The following is a 19,687-nucleotide window of genomic DNA, read 5'->3' as shown; positions in this document are numbered from 1 at the left end:
ACGTCCTGCTTCTGCATGCAGAAGGACTTCCTTAGTTAAACAGAATTATTAAATTGAGAGCACAGATTATTAAACCCAAGGCACGGATTAGTTAAACCGAGGGAACTGATTTTTTTTTTTTTCTTCACCTGATACCAGGGGGGCTCCGTAGGCTCTGAAGTTCAAAGGTCAACTCATTTGTTTTACAAGTGTAGTAATTGCAAACAGGTTTTATGATGTAGGGCTAAATTTAAGCTTTTACTACCACAGAATATTCTAAACGGCCTTACTTACTTATAAACATACAATGACAATTTCCCACCTACATCATCTCTGGCTGAGTCCCAGGTAATAAAAACAGTCCAAGGTCCATTTAAGCAACCGGAACATGTTTCTTTAAGGTCCAGTGTGTAAGATTTAGGTGAAAGGGATCTATTGGCATAAGTTTAGCATAAAATAATCCTAGTGATGTTTTCACTAGTGTGTTTCATCTAAATTGTATGAATTGTTGTTGTATTTACCCTAGAATGGGCCTTTTGTATATAAATACTTTATATCTACATCTGGAGCGGGTCCTCTCGACAGAGGCCTCCTTGTTTTTAAGGTCCACTACAGGTCCTCCACAGGTTCTCTTTCATGTTTGGAAGGGGAGGGTGAGCTGAGAGATATTTAGCTGCAACATGCAACTTCGCCACTAGATGTCACTACATTCTACACACTGTACCTTTAAATCCAACCTCTGGTCAGATACCGTGACTGATTCTCTATGGTTTGGTGTGAGTTGCTTCTGCAGTTATATCCTATACGTCCCTATTCAGTACTTTCCCCTAAATGCTTTAGTACTCGCACTCTATTGGTTCGGTTGCTGGCTACTTTTACAGTATATAATCCATTGTTTTCTTTTTATCGTGAGATTTGTCAGCGTTTCATTTGATTTCTCCGAAAATAATTCATGGATCTTGATATTTATGTGTGTGTGCAATGTGGTGCAGATCCATATAAATATCCAGATCGAGTGAATTCCATTGTGGTTTCATGATGAGTTGGCGGTGAATGCACTCGACTGAATATTATTCTAGCTTGGTTTATGTTGAAAACAAATCGGTTCTATATTCAAGTTGTCTCACTTATTCTAATCTATTGTTTTAACTTGTGCTTTTAGAATTCATTCACTTGTGCAAAAGCTTCAGTGGAATCAACTTATTGTGCTTAGAAATTTGTGAATGGCTTCCTTCACACATTCCTTACTTTTTGTCAGCAAACTGAGCAGCACTTTGGAACCAGGCCTTCTCTGCCTGCTTCTTCCCAAGCTCCCAGAGTTCACGGAGAATTCCGACGCCCTTCCTGGATGTAATCATCAAATACTCTTCATTTTCTGGTTGCAAGGTCACGGAGTAACGAGCTAACAGCAAAGACTGGCAGAAGCGGCACATCACCAGCACATAGAGACACTCTTTCTCCGCTTCATTGAGGGGGAGGACACTTTCCCAGCCTGCAAGGACAGGTCCACCCACCTCAATTGGGTTAGGGTGCTCTATCATCATGTACATGATAGCGATGGCTAACTCATGGATGTAGTAGCCGCTGTTCAAGTCCCCAAAGTCAAGGATACCAGAAATCCTGTAGCAGTCAGTCTCATCAGGCTGCATGAGCACATTGAGGTCATTGAAGTCACCGTGGTTAATGCCTTAGAAAAGAGAAATAAAAAAAGGATTTGTTAGGTGAATTGAAATACATTATTGACTATTGTATTCAGTGACATACAGGGATCAAAACTCACACTTGCGGAAATCAGGGTATTTTCCAACCACAGAGGTCTTGTACTGTTGAATGATGGACTTTATAACCTCCTGAAGAGGGTCTCCATCCAACACATAGAGGGATCGTTCCAGGAGAGGGACATTTGACAGACTCCAATTGAACCCCTCCCTCTGCAGCACACTGAGGTAAGGGTGTGTCATCTGGGGGGGAAAACATCAGAAGTAAGGCTGAGAATTAGAAGGAAGAAACGAAAAATGTACACGACAAGAAAAAGTTGAGAGCTTTATCGTTTCGTGGTTGATGAGTAGTGAAGACACTAAGACGATGGCATTGGGGAAAGTGAAGTGGCATAATGATGTGGTTGGTAGGTTCATCACGTGTGAACTATTCACAAAACAATGATTGGGTTTTGTCTTGCAGCATTATTACATCTACATAACATTGGACATTTTAAAATCAAAGTGAATAACATACCTCTTTCAGGATTTTGTCCATTCTGGCTGCTGTGTTGCCGATTTCATACAATAACTGTGGCGTTAAATGAAGCTTGGAAACTGTGGTTCCAGGCAGATAAGTCAACAGCCGCACCATGAACTTCTGACAGCCGTTGCCAAAGTCTGCCCAAGTTAAAAACAAACACATCAGATTAGTATTACAATCATTTCCCTCCCTCTTAAAGTCTCGTACAGTTATACATGTGTGCTGCAGCCTTGCTCAGAGGAACATCTATCATTCCTGTAGTGTAAATAATAGAGTGAAAAGTATTTGCTCGCCTTGAGGAAGGAAATGTCAGTGTACCTTCTCCGGTGGTTGAGTAGCCCATCACTTATCTTTGTGCTCTCTGAACCAGCAACTACCGTCTAACATAGTAAGCATGTCCACACATGCCCATAGAAATATACACTGATGATGGATAATATAAAATATATATATATATATATATATATATATAAAGTATCCCATAGATCTGTTCCCATTACTGAGGAACCTTGTAGAGCCTTCTAGACCTTCAGAGAAATCAGCACATATCTATACTTTGAATTATATATTTAAGCTCTTCATGTAATAATTATTCTCACATAATTCTAATTTCATAATTGCCATCCTGTAATCCTCATTGTAGCCTCATTTTTACGTTTGCTCAAGGGATAAGCTAAGTTAAGATAAGAAAGGATACAATAATCGTCCATTAGTTGTCTTTGGGGAAATTTGCCGTGTTTCAGCAACAAAGGGGACAGTGGAAATAGAAACATCCCTAAAAGTACCAAAGTTACCATCCTGCACAGAATCTGCACAGAAGTCTTTGGTTTTACTTTTAATTATTCTTGTGGCTACATATGATGTATTGTGAGGTGGACGATAGAATGAATTAAATGTATAAATGAAATGAAAATACTGACTGAGACTGTTGTGAGAAACTGTGCTGGAGAAGATGATTTAACTACCTACAGAACAAGGACGTAATTTTTAAAGTAAACATATGACAACTATCTCTAACATATCTCTAACGTGCTAGATGACATTATTCCTCAGGGCAGAGCAACGTGACTGAACTCGTACCCATTTCTTCCAGACTCATGAGCTTTCCCGAAGCGGTGGGCAGGGCTGTTTGGGCAGGAAGCCCGTTCTGGCGCAGGAAGGACATGGCGTACGTCTGCACCTCAATCAGGTTGGGGTCCTTGCTGTCCTCTGTGTTCATTATCTTCAAGACGTACTCGCCACCCTCTGCCGTGGCCACATAGAAGTTTTGGTCCTCGTAGCTGGGCAGAGGGCGAACCTCTGATGGCGTCAGGCTGAAAACCCTCTGCACCAGCTCAGACGCCTGAGGCTCACTAAGGCTGGGCTTGGAATGTTCCAACATTGTGCTGAATGAAAAAATGCCACGAGAAAAACAATGATTAATTATTTTTTTTTGCAACACAGTAATCTATAGCATGTAATAAATTATAATAATTTAAACAAATTACTGTCTGGCATGTCACCAATGAAGTTTTTTGTTTCATTGTGCAATTATTGTTTTTTGTTGCATTTAACTATTATTGCTGTTGTTGAGTGATTGTAACAAGGACTGTATGTTAATTGTTCCATCTGTGAATTCCCTCTCCTATTAAACTGTTTAGATAAACTGTGTACTAATGAGCAACAGTTTTAATACTCCATTACTTTTAAGTCATTTATCACAGAGAAATTACTAATATATATAAAAAATTATACAAATCTGCGACTTGTATCATTAAAAACTGAATTATTTGTTGTTGTTTACACCAAATCCTTTGTCTTTCGCTTTGTGTTTGTTGTTGTCCTCGTGTCCTAACAGTAAATAAAAGATGACATCTTGAACTCCAGAAACGTGTAAAAGCAACTTTTTAAAGTTTATTCTGGATATTAAATCTGAAAACTAAACTCGGTTGCGTCATCTTCATCCTGAAAAGGTTCCGAGCTCCTTTCAGAAGTAACTACTCCAACACTTTCTCCACTCTTGCACTTTTGATTGTGCTCGGTGTTTTCCTGCTGGATCTGCACGAGGTGACTCGGTTCAAATTGCAGCGGGTCCCTCTTGGAGCATTAGTGTGACTCGCAGTAATAACACAGGGGGTTAAAGCAGGGGAAAGATCATGAACTACACGCACAGTGCATGTGCATGCATGTGACAGCCGGTGCATTGTCTGTACATGTATGAAACATGCTACGGTGAGCAGCGTATCTTTCTGCATGAAAAAACGTGCGCTGGCTTCGTGAATCCACAGACTAACGCATGTTTCGTTATAAGCGGACTCGTGTTTTGTTCTGTACTCACCTGCGGATACACAAAAACTCCAGAGGGCAGGTCACAGGAAACGTTACGTCGCTTGACTACCGGACAACTTGCCGCCGCACTATTTATATCCGGTGAGTCATTTCAAAATAAAACCAAATCCTTTCCACTTCCTGTCCACGGCCCTGAGGTCGCTCTCAATGTATTGGAGGGAATGAGGGAAATGTAACTAAGTGAATGAAAATGAAACTAGAAGGACCCAACAGTCTGCTAATGAAACCACATTTGAATTCACCTATTCATCCAGATGTTTATTTGGATCTTCACAAAATCATAAATATCGGTCCCGTTAACATGCCTGATCTTTTTTCCACCAACATCCATGAATTATTCGATTAGAGATCAATGAAAATATTTTTTAAAAAGAAAGAGGAAAAAAAACATTCTGGATCAGCCCAAAAATGTTATGGATTCTTCGCTGACCCAGGCCGCATTGATAAAAGCCCAAATTTGGTGCTTGTGATACATTCCACTACCACTATTCCATATACTGTTCTTTATTATTACACATTTTAATGAGTTTGTCTACCTAAATGTTAACATGTAGTTAATTAGAAGAATTAGAAATTTGAACATTAGTATCTCATACAAAGTAGGAGAAAATTAATCGGTTTCAGGATAAATCCGAAATGTAACCCATGGATAAAATGTATGGTTTGGAGAAAGATATTCATCATACACATGTTGCCAAAAGGAGTTATACTTATTTTGAAAACATGATTTGGAACATGTGATTGTTCTGGTTCACTTTCTGTGTGTTTCTATGTCCCCACTCTGCTTCTTCCCCTGACAGTGTGTGCCACTCGTTCGGCCGTGACCTCCAGTTCCTGCCTCTCCCTGTCAATCACTACCTGCAGTTGTTCCTTATCTTGCAATCATCTACACAACAGCAGAGTTATACAAGCACAGGTCCGATCGCCACCTCCTCACCAGAACTTTAGCCTTACTTTATGGCATGCTTCGTCCAAACCCTGTCCAGTTTGTTGGATCATGTTCTTGTAGCTGCCTGCTTGTGCTGTAGCCCTGCTTCGTCTCAGGATCCCCTGATTACCTGCTCAGGTTGTCACACTGTCTCCTGGATTCACCTCACTGCTCGGGCGTAATTGACATTAGAAATGACGGGGCTAAAAAGTCAGAAGGTCCCAACTGAACAAAGTGGATGTGAAAGCGCTCATGAATGTATCAATTGGCTGCAGTTACAGTTTGTGCAGGCAAGTGAGCCCAACTAACATTTCTGCATCCTCCATCTTTTCTACAACAGTGTCAGCAGATGGTTTGCATTTTTCATGTCTTGTTTTAAGTTGCAGACAGTTGAAGTAAGTATTTCTGGCATTTGCTTTTAGTCCTGTTACTCAGCCACTTTTACATTTCATTAGGCCTAACCCTAACCCAACAAAATCATTTGTTGCTGTGATTGAAGACATTGTTTTTTGTGTTGTCGAGCAGTTTTTATGTTGGAGCATTACATTACATTACATTCCAGTTTGTCTTGTTCTGTTGGCAGATCACTTCCCATTTTCAGATGTTTCAGAAAGATGAAGTCAAAAGTTTGCCTCTCACATATGAAGGACGCAACAAAAGATTTTCCAGGTCAGACGCGTTCACATCGACAAGGAAACATTCAGGCGAGGGCTGGTGCCTAGGTAGAGCACTCAGGAGGCAGGACACGACGTATAAACTCCGCTGCGGAGTCTTGTAGCTTTCAGTCTCGATTGAACTTTTCAGACAAGTCTGAACATAAATAACAGATGAGAAAGGTGCCTCGGACCACAGGCTGGATGGACGAACCAAAAATGAACCCAACCAAAAGAGATGGTGTCTGTCCAGAACAAACTGAACCATAGTTTGGAGAATTTGAGGTATAAGAAACATATAAGCTTTGCTGAAAGTCTTTGCCTCCGAAGATTTAATGTCTGGTTTATTTTGATGGTTAATCAAATACAGTGGAAACTGCTTATAGTGATCACGTTTGTCCACGGCCAAAGTTATCAGTATGAGTGGTTGATTACTATAAACAAAATTGCGTAGCTTCTGTATGATAATCCTGGAATTTGAGGCAAAGGTAACCTTGCTCACACACACACACACTGACTCCGCTGCTCTCTCCCTCTTTCTCTCTCTTAGCTGACATCTCTGACTTTTTACAGTCAAAACACGTCAAAATATCAACACTGATCATCACATATTGATCGATATTATACCATCGTAGTGGTTTGGATTGGCTGAGTGTGATGTTGTCGTTGGAATATGTTGGATTAGAGCAGTTTGTGCAACCACAGATGACATCTTTGTCGTATTAGTGCGCTGCAACACGATCAAAAAAGTTCCCAAACCTTCAGATTGTAGGTTTCAGTGAATCGCAGCAACAGCGTATTTCCTGTTTAGCAGACAAGCCACGCCCGAAGGAACGTCCTCCTTCTAGGTTTTATGATGTAGGGCTAAATATTGTACAAATTAATTTACTGGTCAATAGATAAAGATAAGAACATGAGGGTCAGAACTCTTCTCAGTGCAAGACTTCAGTTATTTATGAATGAGACGGTTGAAGATGATTACATATAAAACTGATGATACATCAGTGACATAATGTTACATAATGTCGTAACGTAATACTTACACTATGATGTATTTTGCTTTACTGTCCTTTTGTTGTACCATTACACCTCTAAAGCACTTTGGCCAACCAAGTGGTTTTAAATGTGCTATATAAATAAAATTGACATACATTACTGACAGAGACACAGGTTGTGCTCATTTACTGTTCTAACAGATTTAATGTTTTGTAGTTAACTGGCTTGATGTGATGATTCACAGGACACTGACCTACTATATGAACAATTAACACATTAACAAAATAAGCCACAACTCAAATACAACATTATTCTTTGTTCATTTGCTGGATCATTCACATGACAAAGTACCTTGTTCTGCAGAATTTTTTTGTTATAGTCACTTTCTTAAAATGAAAAGTTGTTGTAGTTTATGAAAAGGATTAATAGCTTAAATATACTTTTGCAGCAGTAAATATAAATGTTATAATAGAACCAACAAGAGCCATATTGACCTGATTTATGGGTACACACAATCTGTAGTTTGACATCACGGAGAAGAGTCTAATGGCATTTCAAATAGAACTGTTTACACAGTGAGATTTCAAACAGTAAGTCTAGGAGCACTTCACTTTGAATGCAGGTGGTATACTTTATTTAATATTTGCAGAAGCGAAGAGTTGATTCAAGTGCGAAAACAACTAATAAGAAATCTGTCCATATAATGCTATTAGTTTTACTCACAACCTTCTTGGATTGTGAAGAAAAACATTCAGTGCACATCGTCCAAAAATCTCAACAATAGTGATTCTACAAAAAGGAGTTTCCATCAAAATTCACATCCAATCAACCATCTCACTTCAAACATGTTTACACTTTTCAAATTATTCATGACTCTTTTTTATAGGTTAAACAATCATTGATACAATCGCTTCAGAATATCTGTACGGCAGTATCCACACTACTTCATATATATACACAGATCGGAATCAAAGATTGAAATTTACAATCTCAAGCTTTTCAGTTTGCAGTTCAGTTCGTGGTGAGAAACAGGTAAAGTTATAACATTTAATTATAACTAAACATATTAAAAACTATAAGAAATGCTCTTGTTTATAGAGATCATTGGAATAGTGTAAAAGCTCCAGAGCATTAAATTTGTCTTTGGTAAACCAGATTCAAATTTGTTCTGAAGGCACAAAGTTTGTTACAGAGGAGTCGTGTCTGTTGACTGTTTGATTCCTTCAACATAATGGATGCTCAATGTACTGACTGATTTTAGTGGTTAAAAGGGACATATGAATACTGTACATTGCATCCATGTATCCCATCAGTACACTTCCAGAATCCAGAAGTTTCTGTTACTAATTAAAGGCATAAGATGTGGCCTGAACATTCTCCTCATCAAACACAGATCACATGAACTGGGCCAGATATAGAGAATCAGACCCTGTTTCTTTCTGGATGTGGACAGGAACTTTTACTACCACAGAATATTCTAAACGGCCTTACTTACTTATAAACATACAATGACAATTTCCCACCTACATCATCTCTGGCTGAGTCCCAGGTAATAAAAACAGTCCAAGGTCCATTTAAGCAACCGGTTACCATACAGAGGAATATTCTGTTACACAAGCACATACATAGAAATGTATAAACCCAAGCACATAGAAATGTATAAACCCAAGCACATAGAAATGTATAAACCCAAGTACATAGAAATGTATAAACCCTGAAGACCTTGGGAACTTACTGAACATGTTTCTTTAAGGTCGAGTGTGTAAGATTTAGGTGAAAGGGATCTATTGGCATAAGTTTAGTATAAAATAATCCTAGTGATGTTTTCACGAGTGTGTTTCATCTAAATTGTATGAATTGTTGTTGTATTTACCCTAGAATGGGCCTTTTGTATATAAATACTTTATATCTACATCTGGAGCGGGTCCTCTCGACAGAGGCCTCCTTGTTTTTAAGGTCCACTACAGGTCCTCCACAGGTTCTCTTTCATGTTTGGAAGGGGAGGGTGAGCTGAGAGATATTTAGCTGCAACATGCAACTTCGCCACTAGATGTCACTACATTCTACACACTGTACCTTTAAATCCAACCTCTGGTCAGATACCGTGACTGATTCTCTATGGTTTGGTGTGAGTTGCTTCTGCAGTTATATCCTAAACGTCCCTATTCAGTACTTTCCCCTAAATGCTTTAGTAATCGCACTCTATTGGTTTGGTTGCTGGCTACTTTTACAGTATATAATCCATTGTTAACATACAGTATCAATACTTCCTTTTGCAGTTTTTGTTAATCTACTCATGTCTAACTCAGACACACTTCAGTATTTCTATTTGGGTAATGTATGTCTATGTCCAACAAGGAGGTTGTGTTTTCCTCTACATTTGAAGGATTGTACAAAAAACTACTGAACTGATTTAAATGAAATTTTGTTTGAGAGGGCGGGATTTCTTTTTCTTTTTATCGTGAGATTTTTCAGCGTTTCATTTGATTTCTCCGAAAAATAATTCATGGATCTTGATGAAAAACTGCAGGCATGTTTAGGGTACTGATATTTATGTGTGTGTGCAATGTGGTGCAGATCCATATAAATATCCAGATCTAGTGAATTCCATTGTGGTTTCATGATGAGTTGGCGGTGAATGCACTCGCCTGAATATTATTCTAGCTTGGTTTATGTTGAAAACAAATCGGTTCTATATTCAAGTTGTCTCACTTATTCTAATCTATTGTTTTAACTTGTGCTTTTAGAATTCATTCACTTGCGCAAAAGCTTCAGTGGAATCAACTTATTGTGCTTAAAAATTTGTGAATGGCTTCCTTCACACATTCCTTACTTTTTGTCAGCAAACTGAGCAGCACTTTGGAACCAGGCCTTCTCTGCCTGCTTCTTCCCGAGCTCCCAGAGTTCACGGAGAATTCCGACGCCCTTCCTGGATGTACTCATCAAATACTCTTCATTTTCTGGATGCAAGGTCACGGCGTAACGAGCTAACAGCAAAGACTGGCAGAAGCGGCACATCACCAGCACATAGAGACACTCTTTCTCTGCTTCATTGAGGGGGAGGACACTTTCCCAGCCTGCAAGGACAGGTCCACCCACCTCAATTGGGTTAGGGTGCTCTAACATCATGTGCATGATAGCGATGGCTAACTCATGGATGTAGTAGCCGCTGTTCAAGTCCCCAAAGTCAATGATACCAGAAATCCTGTAGCAGTCAGTCTCATCAGGCTGCATGAGCACATTGAGGTCATTGAAGTCGCCGTGGTTAATGCCTTAGAAAAGAGAAATAAAAAAGGATTTGTTAGGTGAATTAAAATACATTATTGACTATTGTATTCAGTGACATACAGGGATCAAAACTCACACTTGCGGAAATCAGGGTATTTTCCAACCACAGAGGTCTTGTACTGTTGAATGATGGACTTTATAACCTCCTGAAGAGGGTCTCCATCCAACACATAGAGGAATCGTTCCAGGAGAGGGACATTTGACAGACTCCAATTGAACCCCTCCCTCTGCAGCACACTGAGGTGAGGGTGTGTCATCTGGGGGGGAAAACATCAGAAGTAAGGCTGAGAATTAGAAGGAAGAAACGAAAAATGTACACGACAAGAAAAAGTTGAGAGCTTTATCGTTTCGTGGTTGATGAGTAGTGAAGACACTAAGACGATGGCATTGGGGAAAGTGAAGTGGCATAATGATGTGGTTGGTAGGTTCATCACGTGTGAACTATTCACAAAACAATGATTGGGTTTTGTCTTGCAGCATTATTACATCTACATAACATTGGACATTTTAAAATGTGAATAACATACACTACCGTTCAAAAGTTTGGGGTCTCTTAGAAATTTCCTTATTTTTCAAAGAAAAGCACTGTTTTTTTTTGTTGTGAATAACATACCTCTTTCAGGATTTTTTCCATTCTGGCTGCTGTGCTGCCAATATCATACAATAACTGTGGCGTTAAATGAAGCTTGGAAACTGTGGTTCCAGGCAGATAAGTCAACAGCCGCACCATGAACTTCTGACAGCCGTGGCCAAAGTCTGCCGAAGTTAAAAAAGAACGCATTAGATTAGTATTACAATCATTTCCCTCCCTCTTAAAGTCTCATACAGTAATACATGTGTGCTGCAGCCTTGCTCAGAGGAACATCTATCATTCCTGTAGTGTAAATAATAGAGTGAAAAGTATTTCCTCGCCTTGAGGCAGGAAATGTCAGTGTACCTTCTCCGGTGGTTGAGTAGCCCATCACTTATCTTTATGTGCTCTCTGAACCAGCAACTACCGTCTAACACAGGGGTTCCCAAAATGGGGGTCCCGACCCCCCGGGGGTTGCGAGACACAGAGGAGGGGTCGCGAGATGCTGTCCAAAAAACAAATACAATTTTAAATTAATTTAAAATGGAATATTTAACCCATTATTGTATAAATATATACATAAATATGAGTTGAAATTAGAATAAACCCATGCAATAAAAACATTTCCATCAGTTTTTTCCTTTTTCTTTGTTGACCCATGAGGTTATTACGACACGGATTAGCGGAACGAGCGAGAGTTGCAAGGCCAAAAGAAAGTCCTTACTAAACAGACAGACAATCCCAGCCGAAGCTCAAAGGGCATCATATGAGGTGGCATATTTAATTACACAGGCAAAAAAGCCACACACAATCGGCGAAACGTTAATTAAACCCGCTGCTGTAGCTATAAATCGGGCCATGCATGGGGATAAATTAGCCCGTGATCTGGAATCAGTGCCGCTGTCTAACGGGACTATTGCTCGGCGCATCACCGACATGGCCCAGGACATAAAGTGCCAGCTGGTGGATAGAGTTAAGAAAGGGAAATATGCTTTACAATTAGATGAATCCACAGATATATTAAACTCTGCCCAGCTGCTTGTTTTCATCAGATAGTTTTGACGGAAAACGTAATGCTTTTTTGCTCAGCGCTGGAGTGGACGTGCACAGGTGGACATTTTTACAAAACTAAAAGAAGAGGGACTATCTTCGGAAAACTGTATTGGTGTGTGTCGGGACAGGGCTGGAGCGATGCTGGGGGAAAAGAAAGGACTGAAAGCGAGAGTCTTACAAGTGGCGCCGCACGTAAATTTCACACACTGTATTATTCACAGAGAATCTCTTGCGAGCAAAACACGTCCACTCAATATCAGACTTGCTCTTGCGGGGAAATGTGCTGAGCCGCCTGTATGAACTGCGGGACGAATTAGGGACAATTAGTTGTCTTTGGGGAAATAGAAACATCCCTAAAAGTACCAAAGTTACCATCCTGCGCAGAAGTCTTTGGTTTTACTTTTAATTATTCTTGTGGCTACATATGATGTATTGTGAGGTGGACGATAGAATGAATTAAATGTATACATACAGTCTCAGTCAGTATTTTCATTTCGTTTATATATAAACGAAATGAAAATACTGACTGAGACTGTTGTGAGAAACTGTGCTGGAGAAGATGATTTAACTACCTACAGAACAAGGATGTAATTTTTAAAGTAAACATATGACAACTATCTCTAGCATATCTCTAACGTGCTAGATGACATTATTCCTCAGGGCAGAGCAGCGTGACTGAACTCGTACCCATTTCTTCCAGACTCATGAGCTTTCCCGAAGCGGTGGGCAGGGCTGTTTGGGCAGGAAGCCCGTTCTCGTGCAGGAAGGACATGGCGTACGTCTGCACCTCAATCAGGTTGGGGTCCTTGCTGTCCTCCGAGTTCATTATCTTCAAGACGTACTCGCCACCCTCTGCCGTGGCCACATAGAAGTTTTGGTCCTCGTAGCTGGGCAGAGGGCGAACCTCTGATGGCGTCAGGCTGAAAACCCTCTGCACCAGCTCAGACGCCTGAGGCTCACTAAGGCTGGGCTTGGAATGTTCCAACATTGTGCTGAATGAAAAAATGCCACAAGAAAAACAATGATTAATATTTATTTTTTTTGCAATAATTAGCAACACAGTAATCTATAGCATGTAATAAATTATAATAATTTAAACAAATTACTGTCTGGCATGTCACCAATTTAAGTTTTTTGTTTCATTGTGCAATTATTGTTTTTTGTTGCATTTAACTATTATTGCTGTTGTTGAGTGATTGTGATAAGGACTGTATGTTAATTGTTCCATCTGTGAATTCCCTCTCCTATTAAACTGTTTAGATAAACTGTGTACTAATGAGCAACAGTTTTAATACTCCATTACTTTGAAGTCATTTATCACAGAGAAATTACTAGTTTATATAAAAAATTATACAAATCTGCAAATCTGAGACTCGTTTTTAAGTATCGATAAAAACTGAATTATTTGTTGTTAAAAAAGTTACTTTTCATGTATACTTTTACGATGTAAAGTTTTATTGTGGTAGGAGTAAAGGAAAAAATTAAGCCTATTTGGGTGTATTTTGGGCATATTCGATTAGTGTATAGCTCATTTGCATATTAAAATTCATTTTCAAAGAAACTTGTAATACAAAAAATGTTACTTTTCATGGGTACTTTCATTGTGTAAAGTTTCATTTTGATATGAGTAAAGGAAAACAATAGCCCCATTGGGGTGTATTGTTGCCTGGCCTTATTGGCACACATCTCGGATTGATGAGAATTTAACATATTTCCTCAACTAGGATTTCTTATGACTTTTAGTATGTTGTTCTGGACAACATACTATTAAAATTCATTTTCAAAGAAACTTGTAATACTGGTCTGAAAACTAAACTCGTTGCGTCATCTTCATCCTGAAAAGGTTCCGAGCTCCTTTCAGAAGTAACTACTCCAACACTTTCTCCACTCTTGCACTTTTGATTGTGCTCGGTGTTTTCCTGCTGGATCTGTACGAGGTGACTCGGTTCAAATTGCAGCGGGTCCCTCTTGGAGCATTAGTGTGACTCGCAGTAATAACACAGGGGGTTAAAGCAGGGGAAAGATCAGGAACTACACACAGTGCATGTGCATGCATGTGACAGCCGGTGCATTGTCTGTACATGTATGAAACATGCTACAGCGGAGCAGCGTATCTTTCTGCATGAAAAAACGTGCGCTGGCTTCGTGAATCCACAGACTAACGCATGTTTTGTTATAAGCGGACTCGTGTTTTGTTCTGTACTCACCTGCGGATACACAAAAACTCCAGAGAGCAGTTCCCAGGAAACGTTACGTCGCTTGACTACCGGACAAGTGTGATGCAAACAACCTGCAGCCGCACTATTTATGTCTGGAGAGTCATTTCAAAATAAAACCAAATCCTTTCCACTTCCTGTCCACGGCCCTGAGGTCGCTCTCAATGTATTGGAGGGAATGAGGGAAATGTAACTAAGTCAATGAAAATGAAACTAGAAGGACCCAACAGTCTGCTAATGAAACCACATTTAAATTCACCTATTCATCCAGATGTTTATTTGGATCTGCACAAAATCATAAATATCGGTCCCGTAAACATGCCTGATCTTTTTTCCACCAACATCCATGGATTATTCGATTAAAGATCAATGAAAATGTTTTTAAAAAGAAAGAGGAAAAAAAACATTCGGGATCAGCCCAAAAATGTTATGGATTCTTCGCTGACCCAGGCCGCATCCTTCAACCAAGTTTCGTTACAATCAGTCCAGTGGTTTTTGCCTAAATTTGCAGACTAATAGACAAACGCAGGCGAACACATGACCTCCTTTGTGGATGTAAACGTACAAATGTCTCTTCTTTTATCGTACGAGTGATTGCGGCAGAGTCGTCAAAGGCCCTTGAGGTCTAAGGAAAGTGACATTAACTGGAGTGATCATCTGAAGGAGGCCCAGCAGGGTCAAACCTGGCTAATGTACACTGATAAAAATGTCCTGCCATATCTACTTAAAAAAATTAATGGAACTTTTTGCACTATATTATTTAGTTCAAGCAAGATCGGTCTTTGTATGAACTACTTAATTTTTTGTACACAAGATCTAAAGTTTCCAAGTAAAGTCAGTTTAATTTTCCAAGTAAAATCACCTAAACTTTGCAAGTACAGTCAACTTAAATTTACTTTCATAATTAAGCTGACTTTACTTGACAAATTAAGTTTTTCAACTAGCAAAAATAAGCTGACTTTATTACAAAAAATTTAGTTGACTTTACTTGAAAACTCAAGTTATTCAACTAGAAAGATAAAGCTGACTTTACTGGCAAAATGTGCTTTATACATACAAAAAATTAAGTACTTCATACAATGACCAGTCTTGCTTGATGTACATAGTAATCTGATGCAAAAAGTTGCCTTAATTTTTCTAAGTAGATCAAACACTATTTTTCAGTGAAATATCATGGCAATTAAGTTGTTACATTTTTAAACCTTTTTTTAAAAAGCTGACATTTTGGTCATTAAGTAATCAAACTAACAGCGTTCAATATCTGCCCTTCAGATTTTTAGCTATTGTGTATAAGACAATATTGTGATTCATGGTGGTGCTAAAGGAAAATTCACAAAGTCATCAAAATTGACAGGGTTTATTGGCTCTGTCATGTACTCAAAATCATGACAATCCCTGAACAATTACCACATCAGGTATCAAAAGTTATTTAAAACACTTAAAAGTCCTTAAAAGTTGAAAAACATTTTGGAATGCAACTTAACCCACTCCTAAACACTTGGGGCTTAAAACAGGCTCGCACAATACACGTATGAAATTATGGTATTAAATTATTAGGGTAGCTTAGTTCCAAGGCATACATACAGCGCATCTCAATAAATTAGAATATCATGGAAAAGTTTGTTTATTTCGATAATTAGATTCAAAAAGTGAAACTCATATTATATAGATTCATTACACACAGAGTGAAATATTTCAAATGTATATTTCTTTTAATTTTGATGATTATGGCTTACAGCTAATGAAAACCCAAAATTCAGTATCTCAGAAAATTTGAATGTTGTGAAAAAGTTCAATATTGTAGACTCACAATGTCCCACTCTAATCAGCTAATTAACTCAAAACACCTGCAAAGGTTTCCTGAGCCTTTAAATGGTCTCTAAGTCTGGTTCTGTAAGCTACACAATCATGGGGAAGGCTGCTGACCTGACAGTTGTCCAGAAGACAGTCATTGACACCCTCCACAAGGAGGGTAAGCCACAAAAGGTCATTGCTAAAGACACTGGCTGTTCACAGAGTGCTGTATCCAAGCATATTCATAGAAAGTTGAGTGGAAGGCAAAAGTGTGGTAGAAAAAGGTGCAGAAGCAACGGGGATAGCCGCAGCCTTGAGAAGATTGTGAAGCAACGGCCATTCAAGAATTTGGGGGAGATTCACAAGGAGTGGACTGAGGCTGGAGTCAGTGCATCAAGAGCCACCACGCACAGACGTATCAAGGACATGGGCTACAACTGTCGCATTTCTCGTGGCAAGCCACTCCTGAACCAGAGACAACGTGGACTGCAGGCATGGACTGTTGCTCAGTGGTCCAAAGTCCTCTTTTCAGATGAAAGTAAATTTTGCATTTCATTTGGAAATCAAGGTCCCAGAGTCTGGAGGAAGAGTGGAGAGGCACAGAATCCAAGTTGCTTGAAGTCCAGTGTGAAGTTTCCACAGTCAGTGATGATTTGGGGAGCCATGTCATCTGCTGGTGTTGGTCCACTGTGTTTTATCAAGTCCAAAGTCAACGCAGCCATCTACCAGGAAATTTTAGAGCACTTCATGCTTCCTTCCGCTGACGAGGTTTATGGAGATGCTGATTTCATTTTCCAGCAGGACCTGGCACCTGCCCACAATGCCAAAAGTACCAATACCTGGTTTAATGACCATGGTATCACTGTGCTTGATTGGCCAGCAAACTTGCCTGACCTGAACCCCATTGAGAATATATGGGATATTGTCAAGAGGAAGATGAGAGACACCAGACCCAACAATGCAGACGAGCTGAAGGCCGCTATCAAAGCAACCGGGGCTTCCATAACACCTCAGCAGTGCCACAGGCTGATCGCCTCCATGCCACAATGCATTGATGCAGTAATTCATGCAAAAGGAGCCCCGACCAAGTATTGAGTGCATATATATATATAAGAACATACTTTTCAGTAGGCTGACATTTCTGTATTAAAAATCCTTTGTTTTATTGGTCTTATGTAATATTCTAATTTTCTGAGATACAGAATTTGGGGTTTTCATTTGCTGTAAGCCATAATCATCAAAATTAAAAGAAATAAACGCTTGAAATATTTCACTCTGTGTGTAATGAATCTATATAATATGAGTTTCACTTTTTGAATTGAATTATCGAAATAAATGAAGTTTTCCATGATATTCTAATTTATTGAGATGCACCTGTAAGGCACATCAGGAAGGCACAAGCATGTGCAACACCAGAAATACAGAAAAGCACCTCTTCTCCCTCGATGGCTATTCCCGTTTGATTGTTGAGACCTTCATCCTTGGCTTTGCTGTCCACAAAGATGTTCAGTACAAACGTACTCAGGGCCTCTTGGACAGCTGCAGCATCGTCATTGTCGTAAATCTGTAAAATATACCAGAAGAACTAAAACAGGGTATCTGCAGGTATCAGTAAAAAAAATGACTTTAATGCTTTAAGACCTTTTTAATAGCACTTTAATTTTGAAGGGATAGTTCACAGAAAATGTAAAAGTCACTCATTATCTCCTGACCACTATGCCGGTTAGGCTAAAAACATGGTGTAAATGACGCCGTTTCGAGTCGAATATGAATGTCGGGCTGGCGGACATCAGAGGTCACAGAGGTCACAATTGACTTCAATGTATTGGATTCGCTGCAACACAGTTTACCCCTGAGACTCCTGAAGTGTATTGTGGACTCAAACACAGACTGGATTGTCAAGACGGTTACTGATGAAGTTAGTCATACATTTAGTAAGGATACTATGCACACAGTGGGTTGTAAATGTAAACAGTGATTTTTTTTTCCAGAGGTAAATCAGATAGAGGTTTAGCTTTTATTCCCCACAGCTTCATCATGTGAACATACTGTTAATTTCTTCAAAAAACAATATATGACAATATATGACAACAGCTAATATCATAGATATAATTGTGACTACTTAGAAGCTACTATAGTAGCTTCTAACTAGTCATGGTGATATTGGTTGATATATAATGATATTCCCGGTTCTGGTGAAACCACAATATCGACGTCACAAATACCCAAAGAGAGGTATTTCACTACAACTGAAAAGGTGCATATCTAATCTAATTTGCCTATATCTGTTGTTTTTACCCATTATATCCAAAATCTTTGTATTTTTTGGTTATATTTTGGGGCTACAGGTCCTTAGTCCTGCATTCATTCTGGATTACCTCACAACAGTGGTGTAGTGCAGGGTAAACGCAGGTATACGGCGTATAACAACTTATTTTTCAATCAGCATATAGTACCCACCTCTAAATCGCCTGTGGTGCACATCATCATTCGTGTTCTGCAAGCCAATTTTTTCTGATTGGTTAGTTAGGACAACAATATCAGAATAAGCCAGTAGAGACCTGGAAGGGATGTCTGTGTTTGTCTTATTGATATTTTTTATCAATCCTCCTGATTAAAGGGAACTCATTAAAAAACGCAACTAAATTCAGCCTCTAAGGAAATTCAAACATGAAGCGAACAACTACCCAAACAAAAATTTCATCAGACGTGTCATTACGCTCTGCCTCCTCGGTGCTGCTCGCCAGCAGCTCAGGTAGTGATTGTAGTGCACGCCGTCCCCATGTCCCCCACCCCCGTCAGAGAGGATGCTGATGATGACAGAGATTCTACCTCTTGTATAACAATTTAAAGTGAAGACACCAACCACGTTGAGCACTTTTTAATGGCTGAACCTTGTAAATTATGCTAATAATATTCAGTGGAGTTATTTATATAGTAATATTGGCAAACTGTAATATGTATACAGTAATACTGGCAAACGGCCTCAGGTCAAATCATGTTAATTTTATAATGGTGGTTGTACGCTGTTGCAAGTAACAGTTTACAAAGAACCTTCTGGCCCATAGACGACTGAGTTGACTCAAAATGTCATCGCGTCGCTGCATCACCCGGAAGAAATAAATGCAAGAGTTGTCTTACATGTCACTGTTTTTACAAGTGACTAAAACTAATTAAAGGTAAACCAACTTCTCCAAACAACACTACACCACTGCAACGCTAGTGCCATCTCACATCCTGTAACCTGTGAGAATTGAAGTTCTCCCTATGTTGAAAATGATCTAATGCACTATTATTGTAAATAGACCGGGGGAAAGACCAAAATACGTCGGCATGATCAACCATAACCTCTCCACATTCCCTCCAGCCGCTCAGTTGCATTGCAGTGTGTTTGGACTAATAGAAAAAGCTAATTCAATTGTTCCAAGAGAAGTGAGCTAACTTTGTGAACAGACTCATGTAGTATCAACCCTGCTGCTAGCTGCTGTTGACAGTGATGGACAGTGTTTACCAGAGGCTGAGATTTACGATATCGACCATATTCTCTCCTGCAGAGATATTCAGGAGTTATACAAGCACAGGTCCGATCGCCACCTCCTCACCAGAACTTTAGCCTTACTTTATGGCATGCTTCGTCCAA

The 19,687-nt window shown here is 39.4% G+C and overlaps 2 protein-coding genes across 2 annotated transcripts; both read right to left on the bottom strand.

Annotated features, from left to right (window-relative positions):
• Positions 1-974: 974 nt before the first annotated feature.
• On the bottom strand, positions 975-4,601 carry LOC117760402 (hydroxylysine kinase-like). Its single transcript, XM_034583407.1, has 5 exons — positions 4,538-4,601; positions 3,301-3,605; positions 2,215-2,357; positions 1,760-1,940; positions 975-1,666 (listed from the first exon to the last, which is right to left on the bottom strand). The coding sequence occupies exons 2-5, from the start codon at positions 3,599-3,601 to the stop codon at positions 1,224-1,226; spliced, it is 1,068 nt and encodes a 355-aa protein (XP_034439298.1). The 5' UTR covers positions 3,602-3,605; positions 4,538-4,601; the 3' UTR covers positions 975-1,223.
• Positions 4,602-9,780: 5,179 nt separating this feature from the next.
• On the bottom strand, positions 9,781-14,365 carry LOC117760403 (hydroxylysine kinase-like). The gene is made up of 5 exons (XM_034583408.1): positions 14,245-14,365; positions 12,725-13,029; positions 11,027-11,169; positions 10,490-10,670; positions 9,781-10,397 (listed from the first exon to the last, which is right to left on the bottom strand). Exons 2-5 carry the CDS (start codon positions 13,023-13,025, stop codon positions 9,955-9,957), a joined length of 1,068 nt encoding a protein of 355 aa, XP_034439299.1. The 5' UTR covers positions 13,026-13,029; positions 14,245-14,365; the 3' UTR covers positions 9,781-9,954.
• Between the last annotated feature and the right edge of the window lie 5,322 nt (positions 14,366-19,687).

The sequence above is a fragment of the Hippoglossus hippoglossus genome, chromosome 4 (genome assembly GCF_009819705.1).
Source record: "Hippoglossus hippoglossus isolate fHipHip1 chromosome 4, fHipHip1.pri, whole genome shotgun sequence".
Lineage (NCBI taxonomy): Eukaryota > Metazoa > Chordata > Actinopteri > Pleuronectiformes > Pleuronectidae > Hippoglossus > Hippoglossus hippoglossus.
Note: the sequence above shows the minus strand (reverse complement) of the source record. Positions and strands in the feature narration are given on the sequence as shown.